Source organism: Nematolebias whitei, chromosome 5 (assembly GCF_014905685.2).
Source record: "Nematolebias whitei isolate Nwh7 chromosome 5, NemWhi1, whole genome shotgun sequence".
Lineage (NCBI taxonomy): Eukaryota > Metazoa > Chordata > Actinopteri > Cyprinodontiformes > Rivulidae > Nematolebias > Nematolebias whitei.
Window position 1 is genome coordinate 14116725 of NC_056502.1, and position 18204 is coordinate 14134928.

The 18204-nt window shown below is 38.5% G+C and overlaps 2 protein-coding genes across 2 annotated transcripts; one reads left to right on the forward strand and one right to left on the reverse strand.

Moving 5' to 3' along the window:
- Positions 1-639: 639 nt before the first annotated feature.
- On the reverse strand, positions 640-12868 carry dedd1 (death effector domain-containing 1). Its single transcript, XM_037676255.1, has 6 exons — positions 12788-12868; positions 12303-12490; positions 11262-11769; positions 11008-11130; positions 10584-10721; positions 640-1673 (listed from the first exon to the last, which is right to left on the reverse strand). Exons 3-6 carry the CDS (start codon positions 11731-11733, stop codon positions 1276-1278), a joined length of 1131 nt encoding a protein of 376 aa, XP_037532183.1. The 5' UTR covers positions 11734-11769; positions 12303-12490; positions 12788-12868; the 3' UTR covers positions 640-1275.
- Positions 12869-13203: 335 nt separating this feature from the next.
- Positions 13204-16822, forward strand: rabac1 (Rab acceptor 1 (prenylated)). Its single transcript, XM_037676256.1, has 6 exons — positions 13204-13272; positions 14801-14980; positions 15099-15306; positions 15512-15609; positions 15699-15800; positions 16014-16822. Exons 2-6 carry the CDS (start codon positions 14812-14814, stop codon positions 16100-16102), a joined length of 666 nt encoding a protein of 221 aa, XP_037532184.1. The 5' UTR covers positions 13204-13272; positions 14801-14811; the 3' UTR covers positions 16103-16822.
- Positions 16823-18204: the final 1382 nt, after the last annotated feature.

Consider the following 18204-nt stretch of genomic DNA (forward strand, 5'->3'; position numbering starts at 1 on the left):
CCCAACCATACACCTCTGCTGTTCTCCCGTGGCCCTGCAGACTTTCACTTCAGACGCTGTCTGCTTGCTCAAGTCGTGCCAGTATGAAGGGACTTAAGAGTGAGGCCTTATTGATCGTCTTCCATGAGTGAAGTCCAGGCATTAGTTCCAGCAGGGTGAGTAGACAGCAGTCTGTGAGCCACTCTACTGGGCCAACATGGCAGGGCTGAGTGGAGCTGGGATGTGCACTTTTGATTTTGATCTCTCCAACATCACTTCTATTGACTGACGCACCGTCCTGTGCTTTACTTGCTGAGAGAAACACTTGCCGAGGCCTCGTTGGAAGCCGGACACAAGCCACTGCTGCATTATCAGGTATGCCCCTGACAAGCTTGTGATGATGAATCTTCCATGGTCCGCTGAGACCCATCCCTAATCACTGCTGTCATCTACCATATCCACTGACCACAGCAAACACGAGGCGGGTTATTGTGGTGCACAGGACTGAGATTTCCAGTTATCCAAGAATGCATTTTACTTTTGGGCTCTACAAAATTGGGCACAAAACTCAAAACTGCGGTTAAAATAAAAATAAAAAATTAAAAAAAAACTTGTGTTCCCTTCCATGTTCATTTTTAAAATTTGTTTTACAATATCAGATTTTTTTTTTTTTGTTTGCTTTATTTACTTTCAGTTTTTTAAAAGGCAATTTTCTCCGTACACAAGACTTCAGGGATTTCATTTAAATCAAAAGAACAATGAAACGTTTTGTTTGGTTGCACTTGACAATGGAGGCACCATATTAATCTCGGCACAAATAAGGAGAATAAACACGTTTAATAAGAATTCGTACAACTAAAGTCAACGTCACTTGTTTTTGTTGATATATATTTTTTTAATTATCCTGTGCCTTCAATTTATCTAGAAACAAAGTGTCACGAGCTTACCACTTGATCAGGAGGCACAAGCCTGCTTGTTCCTGTTCTGAGACAAAGAAGAAAATTTTGATTTATCCAGTTTCATCCTGGTCTTTTACAAATAGGCAGCTGTGCATAAATCAAAATTAAAAAAAAAATCTGTAAATAATCATCTTTTAGAATAAATATTAATATTCCAACTTGAACACAAACCGCAGATGGGAACTTCTGCCATCTAGTGGTTATTGCATGAATTACAAAAAAGGCCTGAAAGTGCTTGTAAATTCCACCTGAAACCTTCGACCTTCAGTTACAGCCCAGGCTACGGTTTTCTTTAACCTTACTATATTACAACAAAAAGATTATTTTGGCTCAAAGTCTAGCGAGTCTCTATGCGCCCACCATGACCGGAGAACATAAATTTGCTGGCTCTCAGCAGCCTCCGGCCCTCCTCGTAGTCATCTTGGTCCACGCTGATCAGAAGGCGGACACCCTCCGAGCCTGCAGCCATCCTCAGCGAGTCTGTGATGAAAACCCCCTTTAGGGCCTCCAAAAGAGCTCCGCTCAGGTAGTCACCCCAGAAGGCCTCGAGGTTGTCCAGCTCTGTGAACTTGATGTCGCACACAATGGAGCCCAGATCTCTGGCACGCAGCAGCGAGCTGGCTCGGCTGAACAGCTCGAACTGTCGCTCCAGCGGCTGCCGCTTGTCCGAGGAGACGCCGTCACGTAGCGCGGACTCATGCTCCAGGTACTCCGCCCGGACACGAAGGCGGATATCTGATAACGGTGAGGTGGAGGAAACAGTGGGGAGGTGGGTTGAGGTGGTGGGAGACAGTGGAGGACGGTGCGAAATGAGAGGGTGGAAGAAGGATGGAAGAGTTTGAGGGGTTGTGAAGTCAAAAGAAAGGAGAGGAAAAGAAACATTAGAAATCAAACTTAAAATGCAATTCTGCTTAAATGCATCAGTATCTAGTGATTTTTTTTTTTTAAGGGGCACAGTTCACACAGAGCAACTGAACAGGTCGTCCAGAAATTATTCAAGATTTTGTTTTGATTTTGAATGAGACCCCGAAAAGAAAGCAACTGCTAAAACGTGTCTGCACGGCAGAGCAAACTGAATTCGGCGGGGGCACTTGGACTAGACCAACCCGTCTGTGCATTGTTGCTTTAAGTAAAAGCCCCTCCCGTTTGTTTTGGTGAAAATGAATTTGACAAGTCGGAGCAATTAAAGACAAATACTCATCTGATGCAGCAGTGCGGTTCCTTTTCTTGTTCGGGCAATTCTATGAATTTGAGTTTCATTTGCCAGCTGTTAACAAAATGATTGAGTCAGAAGAAACTGGAGCATGAGAACTTTCAGCACGACAACTTTTAAAAGGTCCACAAATATTACAGCTCTGACGCTCATGTATGGATTTACTTGAAATGAACTTGACGCCTTGAGAAAACATGATAAGAGCAGAAGTCACTCAGCAGTACCAAACACTGGGAAGGCTTTTTTCTCTGAGCATGAAGTTTAAAACATGAAGATACACTGATCAGATTGTTCAGTGCTGAGAACAGTGTCGACTGACTGATGGTCATGCAACAGCACAGTGAGAAAGATTAGAGGATACATACTGTACTGAGCAAGAGCAACGCTGACATCACCTCCACTCTCATTAATCCAGAGCTCCGAGTCGAAACAGCTGCTGAGGACACTCGCTGCAACAAAAACCCATCTCTCCCAATCAAACCCTTTGAGGAGACTCCAACAGTTCTTGCCAACATTCGTCTAGAAACATCATGTCCAAACGAAAGGATGTGCAGGAACACAAAGTAGTTTTAGCCAAATGTAAACCTAAAACTTAACCAGACCTTTTGATATTCTCAAACTTTCTTAATGTTGAGATTTTAAAAAACCTTTTAAAAGTTCTAAGACTTGATATTTTAAGAAATACATTTTTTCAGTCTTTCTCCCTCCTTGGATGGCATTAATCTGTCCTCCAACTCTAATGTTAAAAATCTTGGTGTTATTTTTGATCAGGACATGTCTTTTACCCCCCACATTAAAAAAAAAAACTACTAGAACTGCCTTCTTCCACCTGCATAATATCAAAATTAAAAACCTAAAAATTATGCAAAAAAATTGGTTCATGCATTTGTCATGTCTAGACTGGTCTATTGCAATGGTTTATTATCTGGGTGTCCAAATACTTCTTTAAAGTCTTCAGTTGATCCAAAACGCTGCTGCCAGAGTCTGAACTGGAGTTAGTGGGAGAGACCAGATCTCTCCAGTTTTAGCTTCTCTCCACTGGCTCCCTGTCAAATCCAGAATAGAATTCTAAATCTTACTTCTAACCTACAAAGTCCTCAACAACCTAGCTCCATCTTATATTACAGGTCTTATTGTTCCATATTTTCCTAACAGAGCACTTCGCTCTCAGACTGCAGGTTTACTCGTGATCCCTAGAGTTTCCAAAAGCAGAATGGGAGGAAGATCTTTCAGTTCTCAGGCTCCTCTCTTGTGGAACCAACTTCCAGTTTCTGTCCGTGAGGCTGACACATTGTCCAGTTTAAAGACTTTCCTTTTGATAAATCCTATAGTTAGGGTTGGCTGCCATATTAGACTACTAGAGGACAAATTAAACTAATTTCCTTAATTTGTAAAAATTGAAGTTTTCATTTCATACCATTTCTATCTTAACGTGATACTCGACCTGCCATTGTGTATCTATTCCTACCAAACCCAGCAGGTCGAAGCAGATGGACGCTTGTCCTGAGTCTGGTTCTGCTAAAGGTTTCTTCCTCATGAGGGAGTTTTTCCTTTCCACTGTCGCCTTCATGCTCGCTCAAGATGAGAGTTCTGCAATGAACTTAAACTCAAAGCAGTCTGCTCCTCAGATAAATAATGTTAAATTATTATTTTCATATATGAATGTTTTTGTTTAGTGCCCTGAGATGACTTCTTCTGTTGTGACTTGGGAGCTATAGAAATAAACTGAATTGATGTATTAAAACTATATTATGAAGTCATACTTGAAAAAAAAAAAACAGATAGTTGTTATAAAATCATTTATCTTTTTATGAAACATACTTATGACAAATGGGAAGGCGATTTCTAGGGTCTCGTCTCAATAAACAGAACCTTTTTACAAGAAAACTTAATGGATCGTTCTGTAAAGATGTGCAACTTTAATTTTAAATGAGTGCATTTGACTTTAAGGGTCACGTCCTCCTTCTTTGAAGCCATATTTTGTTAGAGACCAGGGTGAATGGCAGCAGACTCCTGATCGATAAAGTTTGGAAAATGCCAACATTAGAAATGCAAATGTTGAATTAAGACATCGATTTTGCATCTCTTAACATTTGAACAAGACTGATAATCAAACAACAGCTTCTGAATGAACGCCTTGAAGTATTTAAAATCCTCAATTGTTTTTTAAATCTTAAAATATGCGAAGTTGGTTAGAGGAGTCCCACTAAATTTACATACAGTACATTGTTGTTTGGATTTATTACAAAAAAGATTTTCTCAAGAAAGACATCTTCGCACAAAATTTGGAAACATGGTCATTTTTTTATAAAAAAAAACATTTGATTGTGAGAGGCAGTTTGTTAAATCATATATATATATAACAATGTATCCATAACCAATAATTATCTCTAGATAGGCTCATTTACAATACAGACAGGATTTTTAATGCATTAGACTTAATAAAACCATGGTACAAATCATGATTTCCATTTAAAAAAATCTAAAGCAGCTATCGTAAATTCTCACCACCTTATTTTTAAGTCAAATATAGAGACAGAATAGTAACATCTGATCATTTTATGCCATAGCAAAAGCTCTTTCATGAAGACCAACAATATCCTTCAGTAAAAAACTACATCTAGAAATGAAATGTTAAGAAATTTGTTAAAGGCAAACGAGCAAAGATAAATGGAGCAAAGGTTGCGGAAATAAAAGACTTCCAAATATTAAAAAAATTTTTTATCCCTTTTTGTTCTAAAAACAAAATAAAATGTGGCAAATTTGGAATTATTATTATTTTAAATTGTGCATTCTTAAAAAGCTAATCAGGTAGAATATCTCAACACATGAGATGAGTACAATGAAGCTGGTTTTGTTAAGACACCAAATAATGCAAACAGTTTTAGTCATCTTTACAAAAAGAGGGACTCAAATGTATTCAAACTTTTGAGGGTCAAATTATCAAAAACATTCTTGGGAGGAAATCAAATTACTGCTGATGACCTACATTTTAATTCATTTGTAGAACTTAGTATTAGCATATTTTTTTAAATCTGAAACGACCTTTTTGATCATTTCACCTCGTCATTACTGGGGCTAAAATAAAGCACCTGCCCTTCATGTAATTACTGCATTTATGGATAGCCTCCATTTCACACGGAGCAGGATCGAGGTAAAGATAGTGACACTGAAGAGGAGGCCATTAAAAAAAGAACAGGAACACAGCGGCAGTCATTTTGTTAGGGTTACAGAGCACTTCACGCTTCATCAGGCACAGAGACATCCACTTAGATAGGACATTAGAAGGCACAGTTTTCATTTCTCACTTTAAAACACCAGACCGTTCAGGTTCCTCATCTCATCCACCAGAAGGAAAAAAGTTTAAGTACCCATTTATGAGGAGTCACTTGGCACGGAGAGCTTCAACTCTTTATCGATCCATTTTTCTGCTGAACAACTGACCAAGAGAGTGAAAAGCTACGGGAGAATCTGAGAGACAGGCAGACAGAACCCTCTCGTATCCCATAGACAAGTCACTCTTTACCATTTTGTGAAGTTTGAACGTTTAGTGTTCGTTCTCTCTCCCTCCCTCTCTCTCTCACTGTGTGTGAGAGTATCGTTTTCCTGACACAGGGGTAGGTCTGTTTAGAACTGCGAATACAGAGAAAAGAGAAAAAAAGAGGAAAAAGAGACAAGCACAAGTGGATTGGATATTGGTTGACTGGGTTGTTTCTTTCAACATCAAATAGGCACTTCTTGTTGTAATCAGGTTTGAGTAATGCTAGTAGCTGTCATGAACGACCAGATATACTTTCACTCTACAGAATAGTGGGAAGCTTGGGATGACTTTTATATTACCATGATGTACCAATAATTAATGCCTTAGCACAACTTATCAGCAATGTTCAATAACCCAAGTAAGGACCTCCAAAAAGCTCCTCATTCAAAAAACACACAGTTGATGTAAATTTGCAACTGAAGCGTTCATTGTCAAAGCTTACTTCAGTTTGTTGAAAATCATCTTAGAGAGGAGTTATGACAAGACTGGTCTGCTGAAATGCTAGGGGGTCAGTGATAGACTGAACTGCCATATCTATCTCTGCGCCGTCTCGACGTGCACCAGGGCTCGCACAGGCCACGGAGATAAGGTACAGCGTGAGCTTCCCTCAGCAGAGCACTGTTTCACTTCCATTCCTCAGAAGTCAAGAAGAGACCTCACAGGAATCTGTTTAAAAGTTGTCTCTTGGCAGCCATCTTAAGTTTTCTGAAATGGGTGCTGGTTGTCGGACAAACAACTTATCAATATTTATGGGAAAAAAAAAAAAAAGCGAGGACGGGACCAAAAGATGCAGCGGTTTTCTTTTTTTTTTTTTTTTAACAAATATGTCCAACATATTTTTCTTTTTAAACATCGGACTACTTTTAGTACAGTATAAAGGACGTAACTTCCTGTCCAAGCTCATTTCATAAACTGACATGTGGAACATCATGTATTCTGGGTTAGCCATCAGTTATGACTTTTGTTTTTCGTTAACAGGTGATATCACCAAGTTCAGAGCAAATATTGTAGGTTTCAGTGCAGCCAACTTTATCTGAATGATCTGCAGCAACCTTATGCTCACTACATGTGTGATGAATCAGAATACTTAGTTTAAGATTGAAAATTCAACACGGGCTGCTTAGTTGATGCCTCAACTCTCTTGATCTGGTTGATGGCATGTAATGTGTATCAGAAAAGTCTCTGCTCCATTTGGAAACCAAATAGAATTTATTTAGGGAATATAACATGCTAGGGCTGCACAAAATATTACATATTTACCATTATTGTTTTATCAATGTTTACAGTAGTAATAATCAAACTTCTTTACTCCAATTAACTGTTCATATATAAAATGTTTCCTACTTTCTAATAAAAAGATGAATCAGATGGACTCTTGCTGCACTAGATGCCCATATCCAGTTTAAATTATTTATGGTAAGATGCTAAAACAGTATTTTCTAAATAGCATGCAACTCTCCAACACAAAAAATAAAAAATGTTGCATTACCTATTATTTGTGTCTCAGTTTGACTTGGAGCGTCAAATGCTAACTGGTAACAAATAATGGTTATTATTGTTCTTTGTTCAAATTTATACTTTTGTTGTCTTTCTAGAAGTATGTTGGTCATATTTGTGAAAAACAGAAATTCACCTAACATTTTCAAGAGGAACATAATTTGATTCAAACGATTCTTTACGCCATAATTTCAATTTGATATTGATTAGAATAAAATAACGCAGAAATAGCTTCAGATTCTTGTTTGGTATGTTTGCCTTCAACAACAGCTGCAGACTTGGAGGTTGTGGCTTACTGCTGAGGACTGACAGTTCTGTGACACGCTGATAACTTTTTATCAGAACTGGAAGGAGCCCAAAAATTTCCAAATGTTTTCTCTTCCACAGAGCACAACACTTAAAAACACAGGAGGATTTCTTTCTTGTTTTAAGAGCAGACTAGGTTTGATAAGAGGGACATGGTAAGGAGCAGCTACATTGTGATAGACAAGCATCGTACACAGAGCAAAGCAGCAGCACCACCCCCTGTTGTAACAAAGGGGGGCCTCTTTTTACCTTAGGCATCGGCCCAGACTTGTGTGAGCGCACATGACCGAGTTGATCACGCACGCTTGCTGTACGAATGGACAGAGTGGAGCGACAGACTTTTTTGTTTTGTTCCTCAGTCTCCACCTCTGTCTTCGTGATCCATTGTGTCTTAGGTTACTTGATCTGAGTCACAATCGAAGTCAACCTGGTGGAATCAAATGTGGAGTCAAGAGAGCAACATGTTTATAGTCACAGGCACATCACTCAACCAGAATGTTTTTCTGAGGGCTGTCTTCATTCTTTAATTTTGTTTATAGCGGAGCTAGAATCGCTAGGCTTTTTGTGTGAACAGGATTTATAACTTAGAGGCAGGGATTAGAAATTGTTTGGGTTCGCCTAATTTTACATAAAGAAAAATAAGGACATATGTTAGCACAATTGTCTTTAAGTACTGAGAAAAGTTTAGCTTTGATAAAATCTATGGATGGGTATCACTGATATAGATAATGATAAAATAAAAACAAGTCAACTCTTACACAAAATTTTAAATGATCAAGTAAGTAAAGATGTTTGACAAGAACTCAATGTCTGAGGTTAAACGGGTAGAAAGCTTAAATCCAAAGGTCATATCAGACTACAGTTCTTGTGTTGCTTACTCATAATGGAATTGTAAAAGAAGAATTTCATCATTAGAGTTGACACGATGAACTGAGTTTATTTCCTAAAATGAAAACCCAAACTAACTTTTTATAAACTCAGATTCTTAGAAACATATTTGCATATTCCACTGTCAATTTTACATTAATTGCATTTAATGTTAACAGGCTGACACACTTACTACACAACTAGCTTTTCAATGTACTAAGTTTAGGTCAATTTTGTAAAACAATAATAATAATGAAAATGTTTTGTAAAGAACATTAAATACTGTACAAATAAAAAGTACTTTTGTAGTTTTCTTTTTTAAACTAAAAAATTAATTATCAAAGTTCTACATGAGAGAATTCTGATTAAAGGAGGCGGATTTCTTTTGTTGTTTCCTGGTAATTTTGAACAAATTCCAGGATTTTATTTTAGTTTCACTTGCTGAAACATCTTTATTGAAGACATCAAAGTAGATTGGAGCTGCAGCAGTAAAAAAACTCGTACCAATTTGACAGTTCTAGATACCCATCCAAAGCAAAAGAAAAATAGCTGAATTAAAGGGAGACCTTCCATCATTAACAATGAGGTAAGAAACATTTTCAGCTGAGTTAGGATGACAAATTCTTTTCAGAACCACGTTGTGATAACGTTTTATCCGACGACACTGAAACAGAACAACTGTCTTGTATTAATAGACTAAAAACAGGAAACAACCACCAAGTCGAACACTTAGAAGCAGCAGCTGAACGTGGTCTAATGGATTAGAGAAATGATTGAAGGATTGGGCAAGAATGTAAAGAAGGTCAGGGTGGAAATCTGATGACATTTGTTTTGATGTTTGTATAAAACAATAAGATACTGCATGTCCTGACAGTAGGCAATACTGAAAACACTTTTTTTCCTTCTAGAATAATGTTCTAGCCAGGGCGGCATGGTGGCTTAGATGGTAGAGCTGTTACCTCTCAGCAAAAAGCTCGCCTGATCGAATCCCGGCCGGGAATCTTTCTGGGTGGAGTTTGCATGTTCTCTCCGTGCATGTGTGGGTTTTCTTCAGGTACTCCGGTTTCCTCCCACAGACCAAAAACACGCATGTTAGGCTGATTGGTAACTCTAAATTGTCCCTAGGTGTGAGTGGGAGAGTGACTGGTTGTCCTGTTTGTCTCTACGGGTCCCTGTGATGGACCTGTCCAGGGTGGACCTCTCGTCTCGCACAGTGACTGCTGGATATGGGCACCAGGTGAGCCGTGCGACCCGTAAAGGAAGAAGCGGGTAAAGATAATGGATGAAAGGATGTTCCTGCCAAAGGGAAAGTGCAGCTAACCATGTTGGTCAGACCTTCTTTGTCCAGTGACTGAACAGACTATTTTGAACAGTTTAGCTCAAACTGTATCTTGGTTGTTGTCATCTTTTTCTGTCAACTGTTCCATCTTCAGGGGTCACCACAACAAGTCACCCTCTTCCATCTTACTCTGTCTTCACTCCAGCTACCTCCATGTCCTCTTTAACTGCATCCATAAATCTTCTCTTTGGCTTTTCTCTTTACCTTTTCCTGACAGCAGCATTTCTAACGTCCTACCAATATACCCACTGTCCCTCCTCTTGACATGTCCAAACCATCTCAGTCTGGCCTCTCTTAACTATATCTACCAGTGGTTCAACATGTGCTGTACCTCTGATGACCTCATTCCTAATCTTATCCATCCTTGTCACGTCCATGGAGAACCTCAACATCTTCATTTCTGCCATTTTCAGTTCTTTATCTTGTCTTTTTGTCAGCGTCACCATCACCAAACCTTAAGACATAGCTGGTCTCACTACTGTCTTATAAACTTTTTCTTTGAGCTTTGCTGCCACCCTTTTGTCACAAATCACTCTTGAAACTTTTTTCCATCCTGCCTGGGCTCTCTTTTGCACCTCAATTCAGTAGTGATAACAGCGCACTATGTTACTAATGCTAGGTCAAAGCCATTTATCCTGTGGCTACAGGGCTACAATCTCTGCTTGGCCGGAAGTATCTGTACTAGCAGTGTGGGGGTGGGAGCATGCCGAGCCGCATTAATGAACATCAGCATTAAATGTCAAAACAGAAATAAGGTGAATTGGGGAAGATGTTAAAAATTTGACGACTACATTTATTTTTAAAAATAAAAAAAGATGAAGAGGAGAAAAAGACGAAGGCATTACTGAAAAAACAAAACTGAAGACATATGCGCTCACTTACCACATGACACTCTATGTGCTGGCGGCAGAGGCAGTGGCTGGATATGTCTGTTAGTTTTCTTGGGCCTACGGCTCCAACCATTTCCCCTCCTCTTTCTTTGCCTCCTAGTAGATGAATCAGCCACAGGAGAGGAAATATCTGAAAACATACGAAACATTTAATTGAATGATTTGAGCAATATCAACAAAATTAATTCCTTTAGGGCATTTTTTGTTAAAATTTTAAAGCTTTCTGTTCCATGTTTAACCATTTCTTGCCAACTTATTAACAAAAGAATGATGCCAAGCATAAAATATGGTGTAAATTAATCATATATATGTAACACACACACACACAGAAGGATGCAACAAACATATTGTCTCAAACCCATAAATACTTGTCTTAAGTGGTTAAGTACAGTTCTGCTGTTGGACAGTGCACTTACCAGTTGTTAATTGTTGTGTGAAAGATGGAAGTGGCATTTCTGTTGATCTGCAAGTATGTTGTAGTCCAAACACCAACTCTGAGTTATCTACCTCATACCTATGTCCAATTCTTTCTGGAGACACTGAAAAACAAATGCATAGCTGAACTATTACGTCAGTAAAATAAAAATAAGAAAGAGATGAAGCAAAGTTTCTGAAAGGGTGTGACAGAGCAGCAACAGTCATCACAAAGATCTTGGGTTCAGGATCTCACCTGTTCTCCTTCTTTTGCAGGACACTAAAGGCAGCAGGTCGTGACGGGTAAGAACTCTTAGTAGTTGAAGCAGTGGCTCCAGGTTACCATCACTGAAGTATCCTCTTCTCTCAAGCTCTAGTAACAGCTCAAGACCACTCTTAAGTTTTGTGTCCACTAATGGGGGCTGGGATCCCTTAGGCTTTATCCGCCTCCACATTTTCAGCAGTTGTGGACTAGGTGCCATGCCTGAGTCCTCTGGATTATCTTCAACAGGTTCAACTGTCCAGCCTGTTGGATCAAGAGGGTGTGGTGCAGAGTAGGTTTCATTCAGAAGGAAAGATAGAACTTCAATGTCCATCTCTGTTAGCTGAGACCCAACTACTTCAAAGATCTCATGGAGAGACAACATCCCATAGTAGTTTAGGCACTCCGTTTCATCCCAGTGGAGCGAGTCCCTGAGAGTGTACACCGGGGAATGCACTGCAGCCATAGTTTGGGTCTTTTCACGTTCTCTCCTGTGCTGAAACTGTAAAAGGAATATAAAAGATTTACAAACACTAAAACAAATTTTTGACACAATGACAACAAAAAAAAAGACAGTGGAGCTAAAGCAAACTTTTCAGCATTTAATTCATAATAGTACATGAAATGTACAAGCAGCTCAATGCTAGATAATAACGAACATTTCAACAAAACAAACAGCTTCCATGACATTTATGATATTGTTAATTTGTGATAACCGTTTGGTGTGTTTTCTTATTCCTTGCAAGAGTTGTGCAAAAAGATATGCTGCTAACACTTTGTTTAATTCATGGACCTCAAGATCCCAACTTGGTGTTTCATGGCTCAAAGCTTGAAAACCAGAGTTACAATGATGGGTTTAATGATGCTTTCAGTTAGTCAAATCAACGCAATACAAAACGTTGAATTGTTACTTGTTTCTTTATCCAGTGGAAACAGAATAACCGTTTCCACATCAAATGTAACATAGCTACATATAGCATAATGTGGATGAAACATTAATTTAGTGCTCAACACTGTTCTGAAGCGGAATCCTACCTTTTTTCCGTCTTCAGCTCGACGCCGTTCGGCAACACTCGACACTAAAGCTCGGCTGAGTGTTGACGTCTTGTAAAAAATATGCACCAAACCACCAGCTGGAAGATAAAGATACGAGTCGTTCCTCCGACGTCCAGTAGTGGGGCCAATTTCTACCCTTGGCAAATTTACGTAACAGGTCACGTTTTCTATGAAGGAGGAAAAAAACAAGGCCATTAAATACCTTACCAAGACAGCTGCTAAGCTGAATAATTAAACTCAACTTTACACAGAGATATGCAGTTTTCTTTATGCGTGCATCAAGACACTTATGCTACAATGTTCCGCTAACAACAACGCCCCATTTTCAGTTTTTAATAAGCTAGCGTATGCCTTCCTTGACTTGCTTTTATTATGCACGAGCCTTAAATACAGGAACCGTACGGCATAATGGTACGTTTTTTTAAAAATGTCAAACATTTCAAATGCATAATTTGATCAAATACCGTGAATAACAGCAATTCAACGTCCAGGGATTGTATCCTTTCTATCGCTGGAGGACCTAGCAACTTCCACAGCGCCACGTGAGCTGTAACAGCAACGCCCACAACGCTCGGAAACTGACCAATCATAGCTTCCGAGCTTGTTGCATGACGTAAAGTCACGTTTTATCCATCGCGGATCTGCGGTCAGTTTTGTTCAGTGCTGGTTCTGTTTTGAGCAGCCACAACAACCGTGCGATGAAAGTATTTGCCCCACAAATAATAAATGTTGTAAAAAAACACTTTCAGGCGCTCAATACAGAATTAATAATAATAAAAAAATATTAACGTCGTTGACGCATCTGTGTAATGTATGTTTTGTGGCCAGTAGGTGGCGCTGTCTGGAATGAGTGAAGTAGGAAGTTTTTTTTTCTTTACCAGCCACATCACTTCCGTAATCTTCGAACAGCAACAAAGGAGATCAGATTGTCTTGTAAAACTTCTGCTATGTAAGTGCCGACATTCAATCAATTATATATAAAAAATTGGCATTTAGGGTAGTAACGTTGTTATTTCAGAAAACATTAGAACAATTTATCCGCCTGGACTAAAAATGAACGTAAACATTAGTATAAGCTAGTAGTAGTTTTCGTCTGTAATCGAGTAAATTTGTTTATCAACATATATGTGTACATTTGATCTGCTTGAGTGATTGTATATATTAAAACGCTATGGTTTGGTAGCATTGGTTTCTTGCATGCCCTGTTTGTTCAGTGATGTGGCAGAAGGACCAAGCCCTTAGCTTAAGCCTTTTTTTCCACTGGTTGCTGTACGTTTGCTTATTTATTTATTTGTTTGTTTTGTTTTTATTAAACGTGTGACAAGCTATAATGAGCACATACTGTCGCAACTTTAAACTTGTCTGGGTTTTTGATTGTTTGTGACACTTTATACAGAAACCTTTACGTTTATGTAGTATAATTATTCTAAATCATTATTCTAAAATAACTTTAAACAGATAGATGAATGTGTTGATGTGTTTTGATTTAAATCACGAGTTTTAGGGTCTCAGAGTGATTTATTATTGTTGGTAATAAAAGTTTTGAGTGAAAAACTGTGACATTGATGATAATCAAAATGGCAAAAATTGAAATTATTTTGCTAATTTCCAATCCTTTACAAAAGTTTTTAAACCTAATTTCTTTATACTTTACTTACAAGTATCTAGACTTTATTGTTGTTCAATTTTTAAGTGATTTTGATCAGTTAGTTATTTCTGTTTATTTATTTTACCTGGCCACCATGGCAGCATATTCTGTAGTGTTTGAAACACATGAGCAGTGGAGGACAAAAAAAAAAAAGAATAGCCAAGCTCAAAACAACAAATATCTACGGCAGATAACTTATCTGTATCTCGAGTTATGTCCTTGAGAACCAAAAAAATAAAGCCCAGCACATGGGACTTGAGAATTTATTATCTGCCATATACCAAGTCTTGTGCTATTAATGCTTTTGCGATTCATTTTATTGGTGTTAAAAATAAAATACTATTTTATATCCCCGTTATCTTTGATCAAACATTGGAACAAATCATATCTTTAAAGTATACTGTTCAAAATGGTTCTCTACTAAGTTGTCTGACGCACACCAATCAAACACCAGTTCATCCCTTGAATTCAAGAGCCTTTTTATGCCTGAGTGATTCATAGGTCAGAGATGGAACAGTTTAACAAACAGAAGATGTTTCTCCAAAATAGTCAGCTACTGGTCTGGACTGTTTTAACACTATAGTGTTAGATCACTTAAAATGACGAGAAAGTCCTTTTTGATGATCTTAAAATGACGTGGACGCTAAAATATTTTGGACAAGTTTATTAAAATGTTTGCAAAATAGAACTAAAGTATATTTCTTTAGTTATTGTAACCTATATGGCCATACAGTGTATATTTTGCAATAAAATGAAAATGAATCAGTCAAAGGAAATTGTTTTCATAATTAAATGCTTCATTTATTTATTTATATTTTAATTTAAACAGAAAGCTTTTCAATGCTATCTGGAGTGCCAAAGGGGGAAAACGTTCAGGTGGACATGGACGGCAAGGCTGGAGATCTGTTCAGTGCTGAGGATGCTCATCCAACTGGCACAGGAGGCACTGGGGTGCTGTCAAGGCATGAACCTCTAAGCTTTTACTTTTCATCTCATGTGCACACAATGTCTATTTTATTGCTATTAATCAGATGGCTTTTAATCATTAATACTTCAAATATTGTTTGTCAGCGTCTCAACACATTTCCTTATTCTATTGGTTTGTTCTTTTACTTTTTTTAGGCTCCGGCTCCCTAAAGGCATCTCAGCCAGCGTGGCCAAAGAGTGGTTCGACAGACGCAGGCTGTCCATTCGACCGTGGGCCAGTTTTGTAGACCAACGCAAGTTTTCAAAGCCTCGAAACTTTGGGGAGTTGTGTAAGAGGGTGGTGAAAAATGTGGAAGTTTACAACAGCAACTATACCTTCATATTTCTGGGTCTCATTCTCTACTGCATGTAAGACCTACAATCAGTTTGATTTAGATTTTTTTTTTTTTTTGCTATCAGGATTTTATTCACATCACCTGTTCTCCATACACTCAGTCACTATATCATAAAAATGCCATGATTGAAATAATCCAAACATAGAATCAGTAAGCAAATGCCTTTTTTTAAATGAAAACACCAATCTGATTGTCCCGTTTATCTTTCTGCTCTTCAGTATCAGCTCACCCATGCTGCTGATTGCCTTAGCTGTGTTTGCTGGCGCCTTCTACATAATCCACCTCAAGTCTTTGGAGTCCAAACTGGTTGTTCTCGGTGAGTAACGTTTTCACTAAGGCATATCCCTTGCAAAATGTACCTGATGAAGTGAGTGCTTCAATATTTCTAATATTCTTGTCACCCAGGCAAAGAGTTAACTGTTCCTCATCAGATGAGTCTGGCTGGACTCGTCTCTCTGCCCGTTTTCTGGTTGGCTGGAGCTGGAGCTGCAGTGTTTTGGATTCTTGGTAAGCTAAGCAACAGTACTTCTGACATGTGTTACTGTTCTGGGTTTGCAGGAGCCTTGTTTTTTTTAAACACCCATTGGCTCATTTTACTAACTTTTCCTGCTGATTCAGTCTGTATATAAAATAAAATGACAAATCTAGTTTTATGCACCTGTGAACTACTTCGTTCTTATTCTCTCTGTTCACACCTATTTTTCTTTTTTTTTGTCTCAGGAGCAACGCTGTTTGTGATTGGTTCTCACGCTGCGTTCCGAGAGCTAGAGGGATCAGACTTGGATGAACTCCTCATGGAGCCCGTGTAAAGAGCCAGGTGGTCCATCGGCGGGTGCTGGTTAACGATCAGTCATCTTTTTGACCCTGTGATTGAGTCATTTTTAAGGGTTTGGTGTAAAATTGCTCTGAGACTTGTTTCCCTGCTTTATCTGGGTCCTCTATTCTTTGTATTTATCGTAGGGCATTGTATCAAGACAACACCTTATGTTGCATGATAAATGAACTTTGTTACACTCATTTGTTCACATAACTTGCACATATACACAAATAATGAATTTCTTAATCATTAAAGCACATTTCCTGTCAGAATTGCCTTTGCATATATTAAACCCATGATGCCTCTGGTTTGTGTCTTGTTGGGATGTACCCAGGTACAACTGTTATATATTTTCTGCTTTAGACACAACATCTTGCTAAATTAAATCTGTACATTTTTGATAACTAATTTCTACAAATCAAGTCCCGTTTAAAATTTTAGAATAATGTCTCTACATCATGCACAAGTTTGTTTTTAATTGAAGAAAATGCATAAATTAATTTGAGATGAGCTTCTAGATTATTATTTTTTTTTAATTCTTGGTATTTTGTGTTGGATAAAATATGCTGATGATTTTCTGCATATTTATTAGATCTGCTTGGAACATTCTGGTCTGAAAGGTCATGGAAAACACGTTTTAGAAGTTCAGTATTTGTTTTACATTTGATGTAAATTGAGTGTTTTGTATTTAAAATTCGGAAGTGCAATAAACTGTTACCGATCATATTGAGGCCTTTTTAAAATCCTTTTTATTTTAATCCACGTTAGGTCCGTTTAAGATACAGTTGCCATCTGTTTGTGCATGCGTGGCAGTTGCACTGCACTTTGTGGCCCTCGGTACCTATTGTACATTTTTTATTATTCTGCTCCAGTCTGAATGCACAGTGGAATAAGACGGAGCCAAACCCATGATTTCTCTCCTCACTGTGTCTCGAACTCACCAAAACTGCACGTTTACCAACCCCCTTTTGTCTCCTCCCTTCATGTGACCCCTGTGACCTGTGCTCTGTGACATCGCAGCTAAAGGACCCCATGTTCGAGTTGCCATGGCAATGACCTTGGAGGGTCCCAGTCAGACGCGCACTCGTCCTTAGAAACACTCGCTTACACACTGCGGCAAAGCCAAGCGATCGATATTCTATTATATGTAGGGTGGCGGAGGGAGGGGGCGTTGGAGAGAAGGGGAGAGGAGAGTCGCACTGCAGCGAGCTCACTGCAGAGACACGGGGGAAATTAGAACAAGGGTGAGGGCGAGAGGATGTTTGTCAGCCAGAGTGACAGAAAGTGTGTGTTTGAGCTGGAAACTGTGTCTTTGGGAGGTGGTGGATTGGTCCCAGAAAGTTTTTGATTCCCAAAAAGGATGTGTGCTGAATTATCACTGATTGTGTCTTGCACATTGTAAAGGTTTATATCTATTTATCTAATGTGTAAAAGATGGAAAACGAGAGGCTTATTTTAAATAAACGATACTGAGGCACAAGTTGCTCACTAAAAGGAATTGACAATACATATACAGTATAGATCATTTAAACAGGGACATTTGTGATTTTTTTTTTTGGTGTGTGTTCATCATTCTCACCCTCTTACATGTTCACGTGGACAGGGATGAACATTTAGAGCAGACACTATTTTTGGTGCATTACCCTGGGCTGCTGCCAACTCTTCCTCCTATAGCAGTTGACGCAGTTTGCATGTTGAAGTCCAAATCTTTTCACGGCACTAGGTGGCATCTCATCCTCCAATTTCTGTTCAGTAGTTTCTGCTGTTTTAGACAAAGCTCAGGTTCTACAATTATGACCACGAACTGGCAGCATATATGGGTAATTTATGTCATATTATATAAAACGGACCATTTCAAGGTGCAGCAATTGAGAAAAAAAAAAAAACACTGTTGGGGAAAAAATAGGTAATAGGATGAAAATGTGTCGGTGTCCAGCACTGGATTCAGCTGCAATATGATTCAATAGAATTAAAAATATCTATAGAGTTCTTTTGTTGGAAATGATAAATATTAAAATTACATTAGATTAATTTTATCACTAAAAATAACACCCATGATCTGTTGTTGAACCATAATAAAGTAAGAAATAGAGA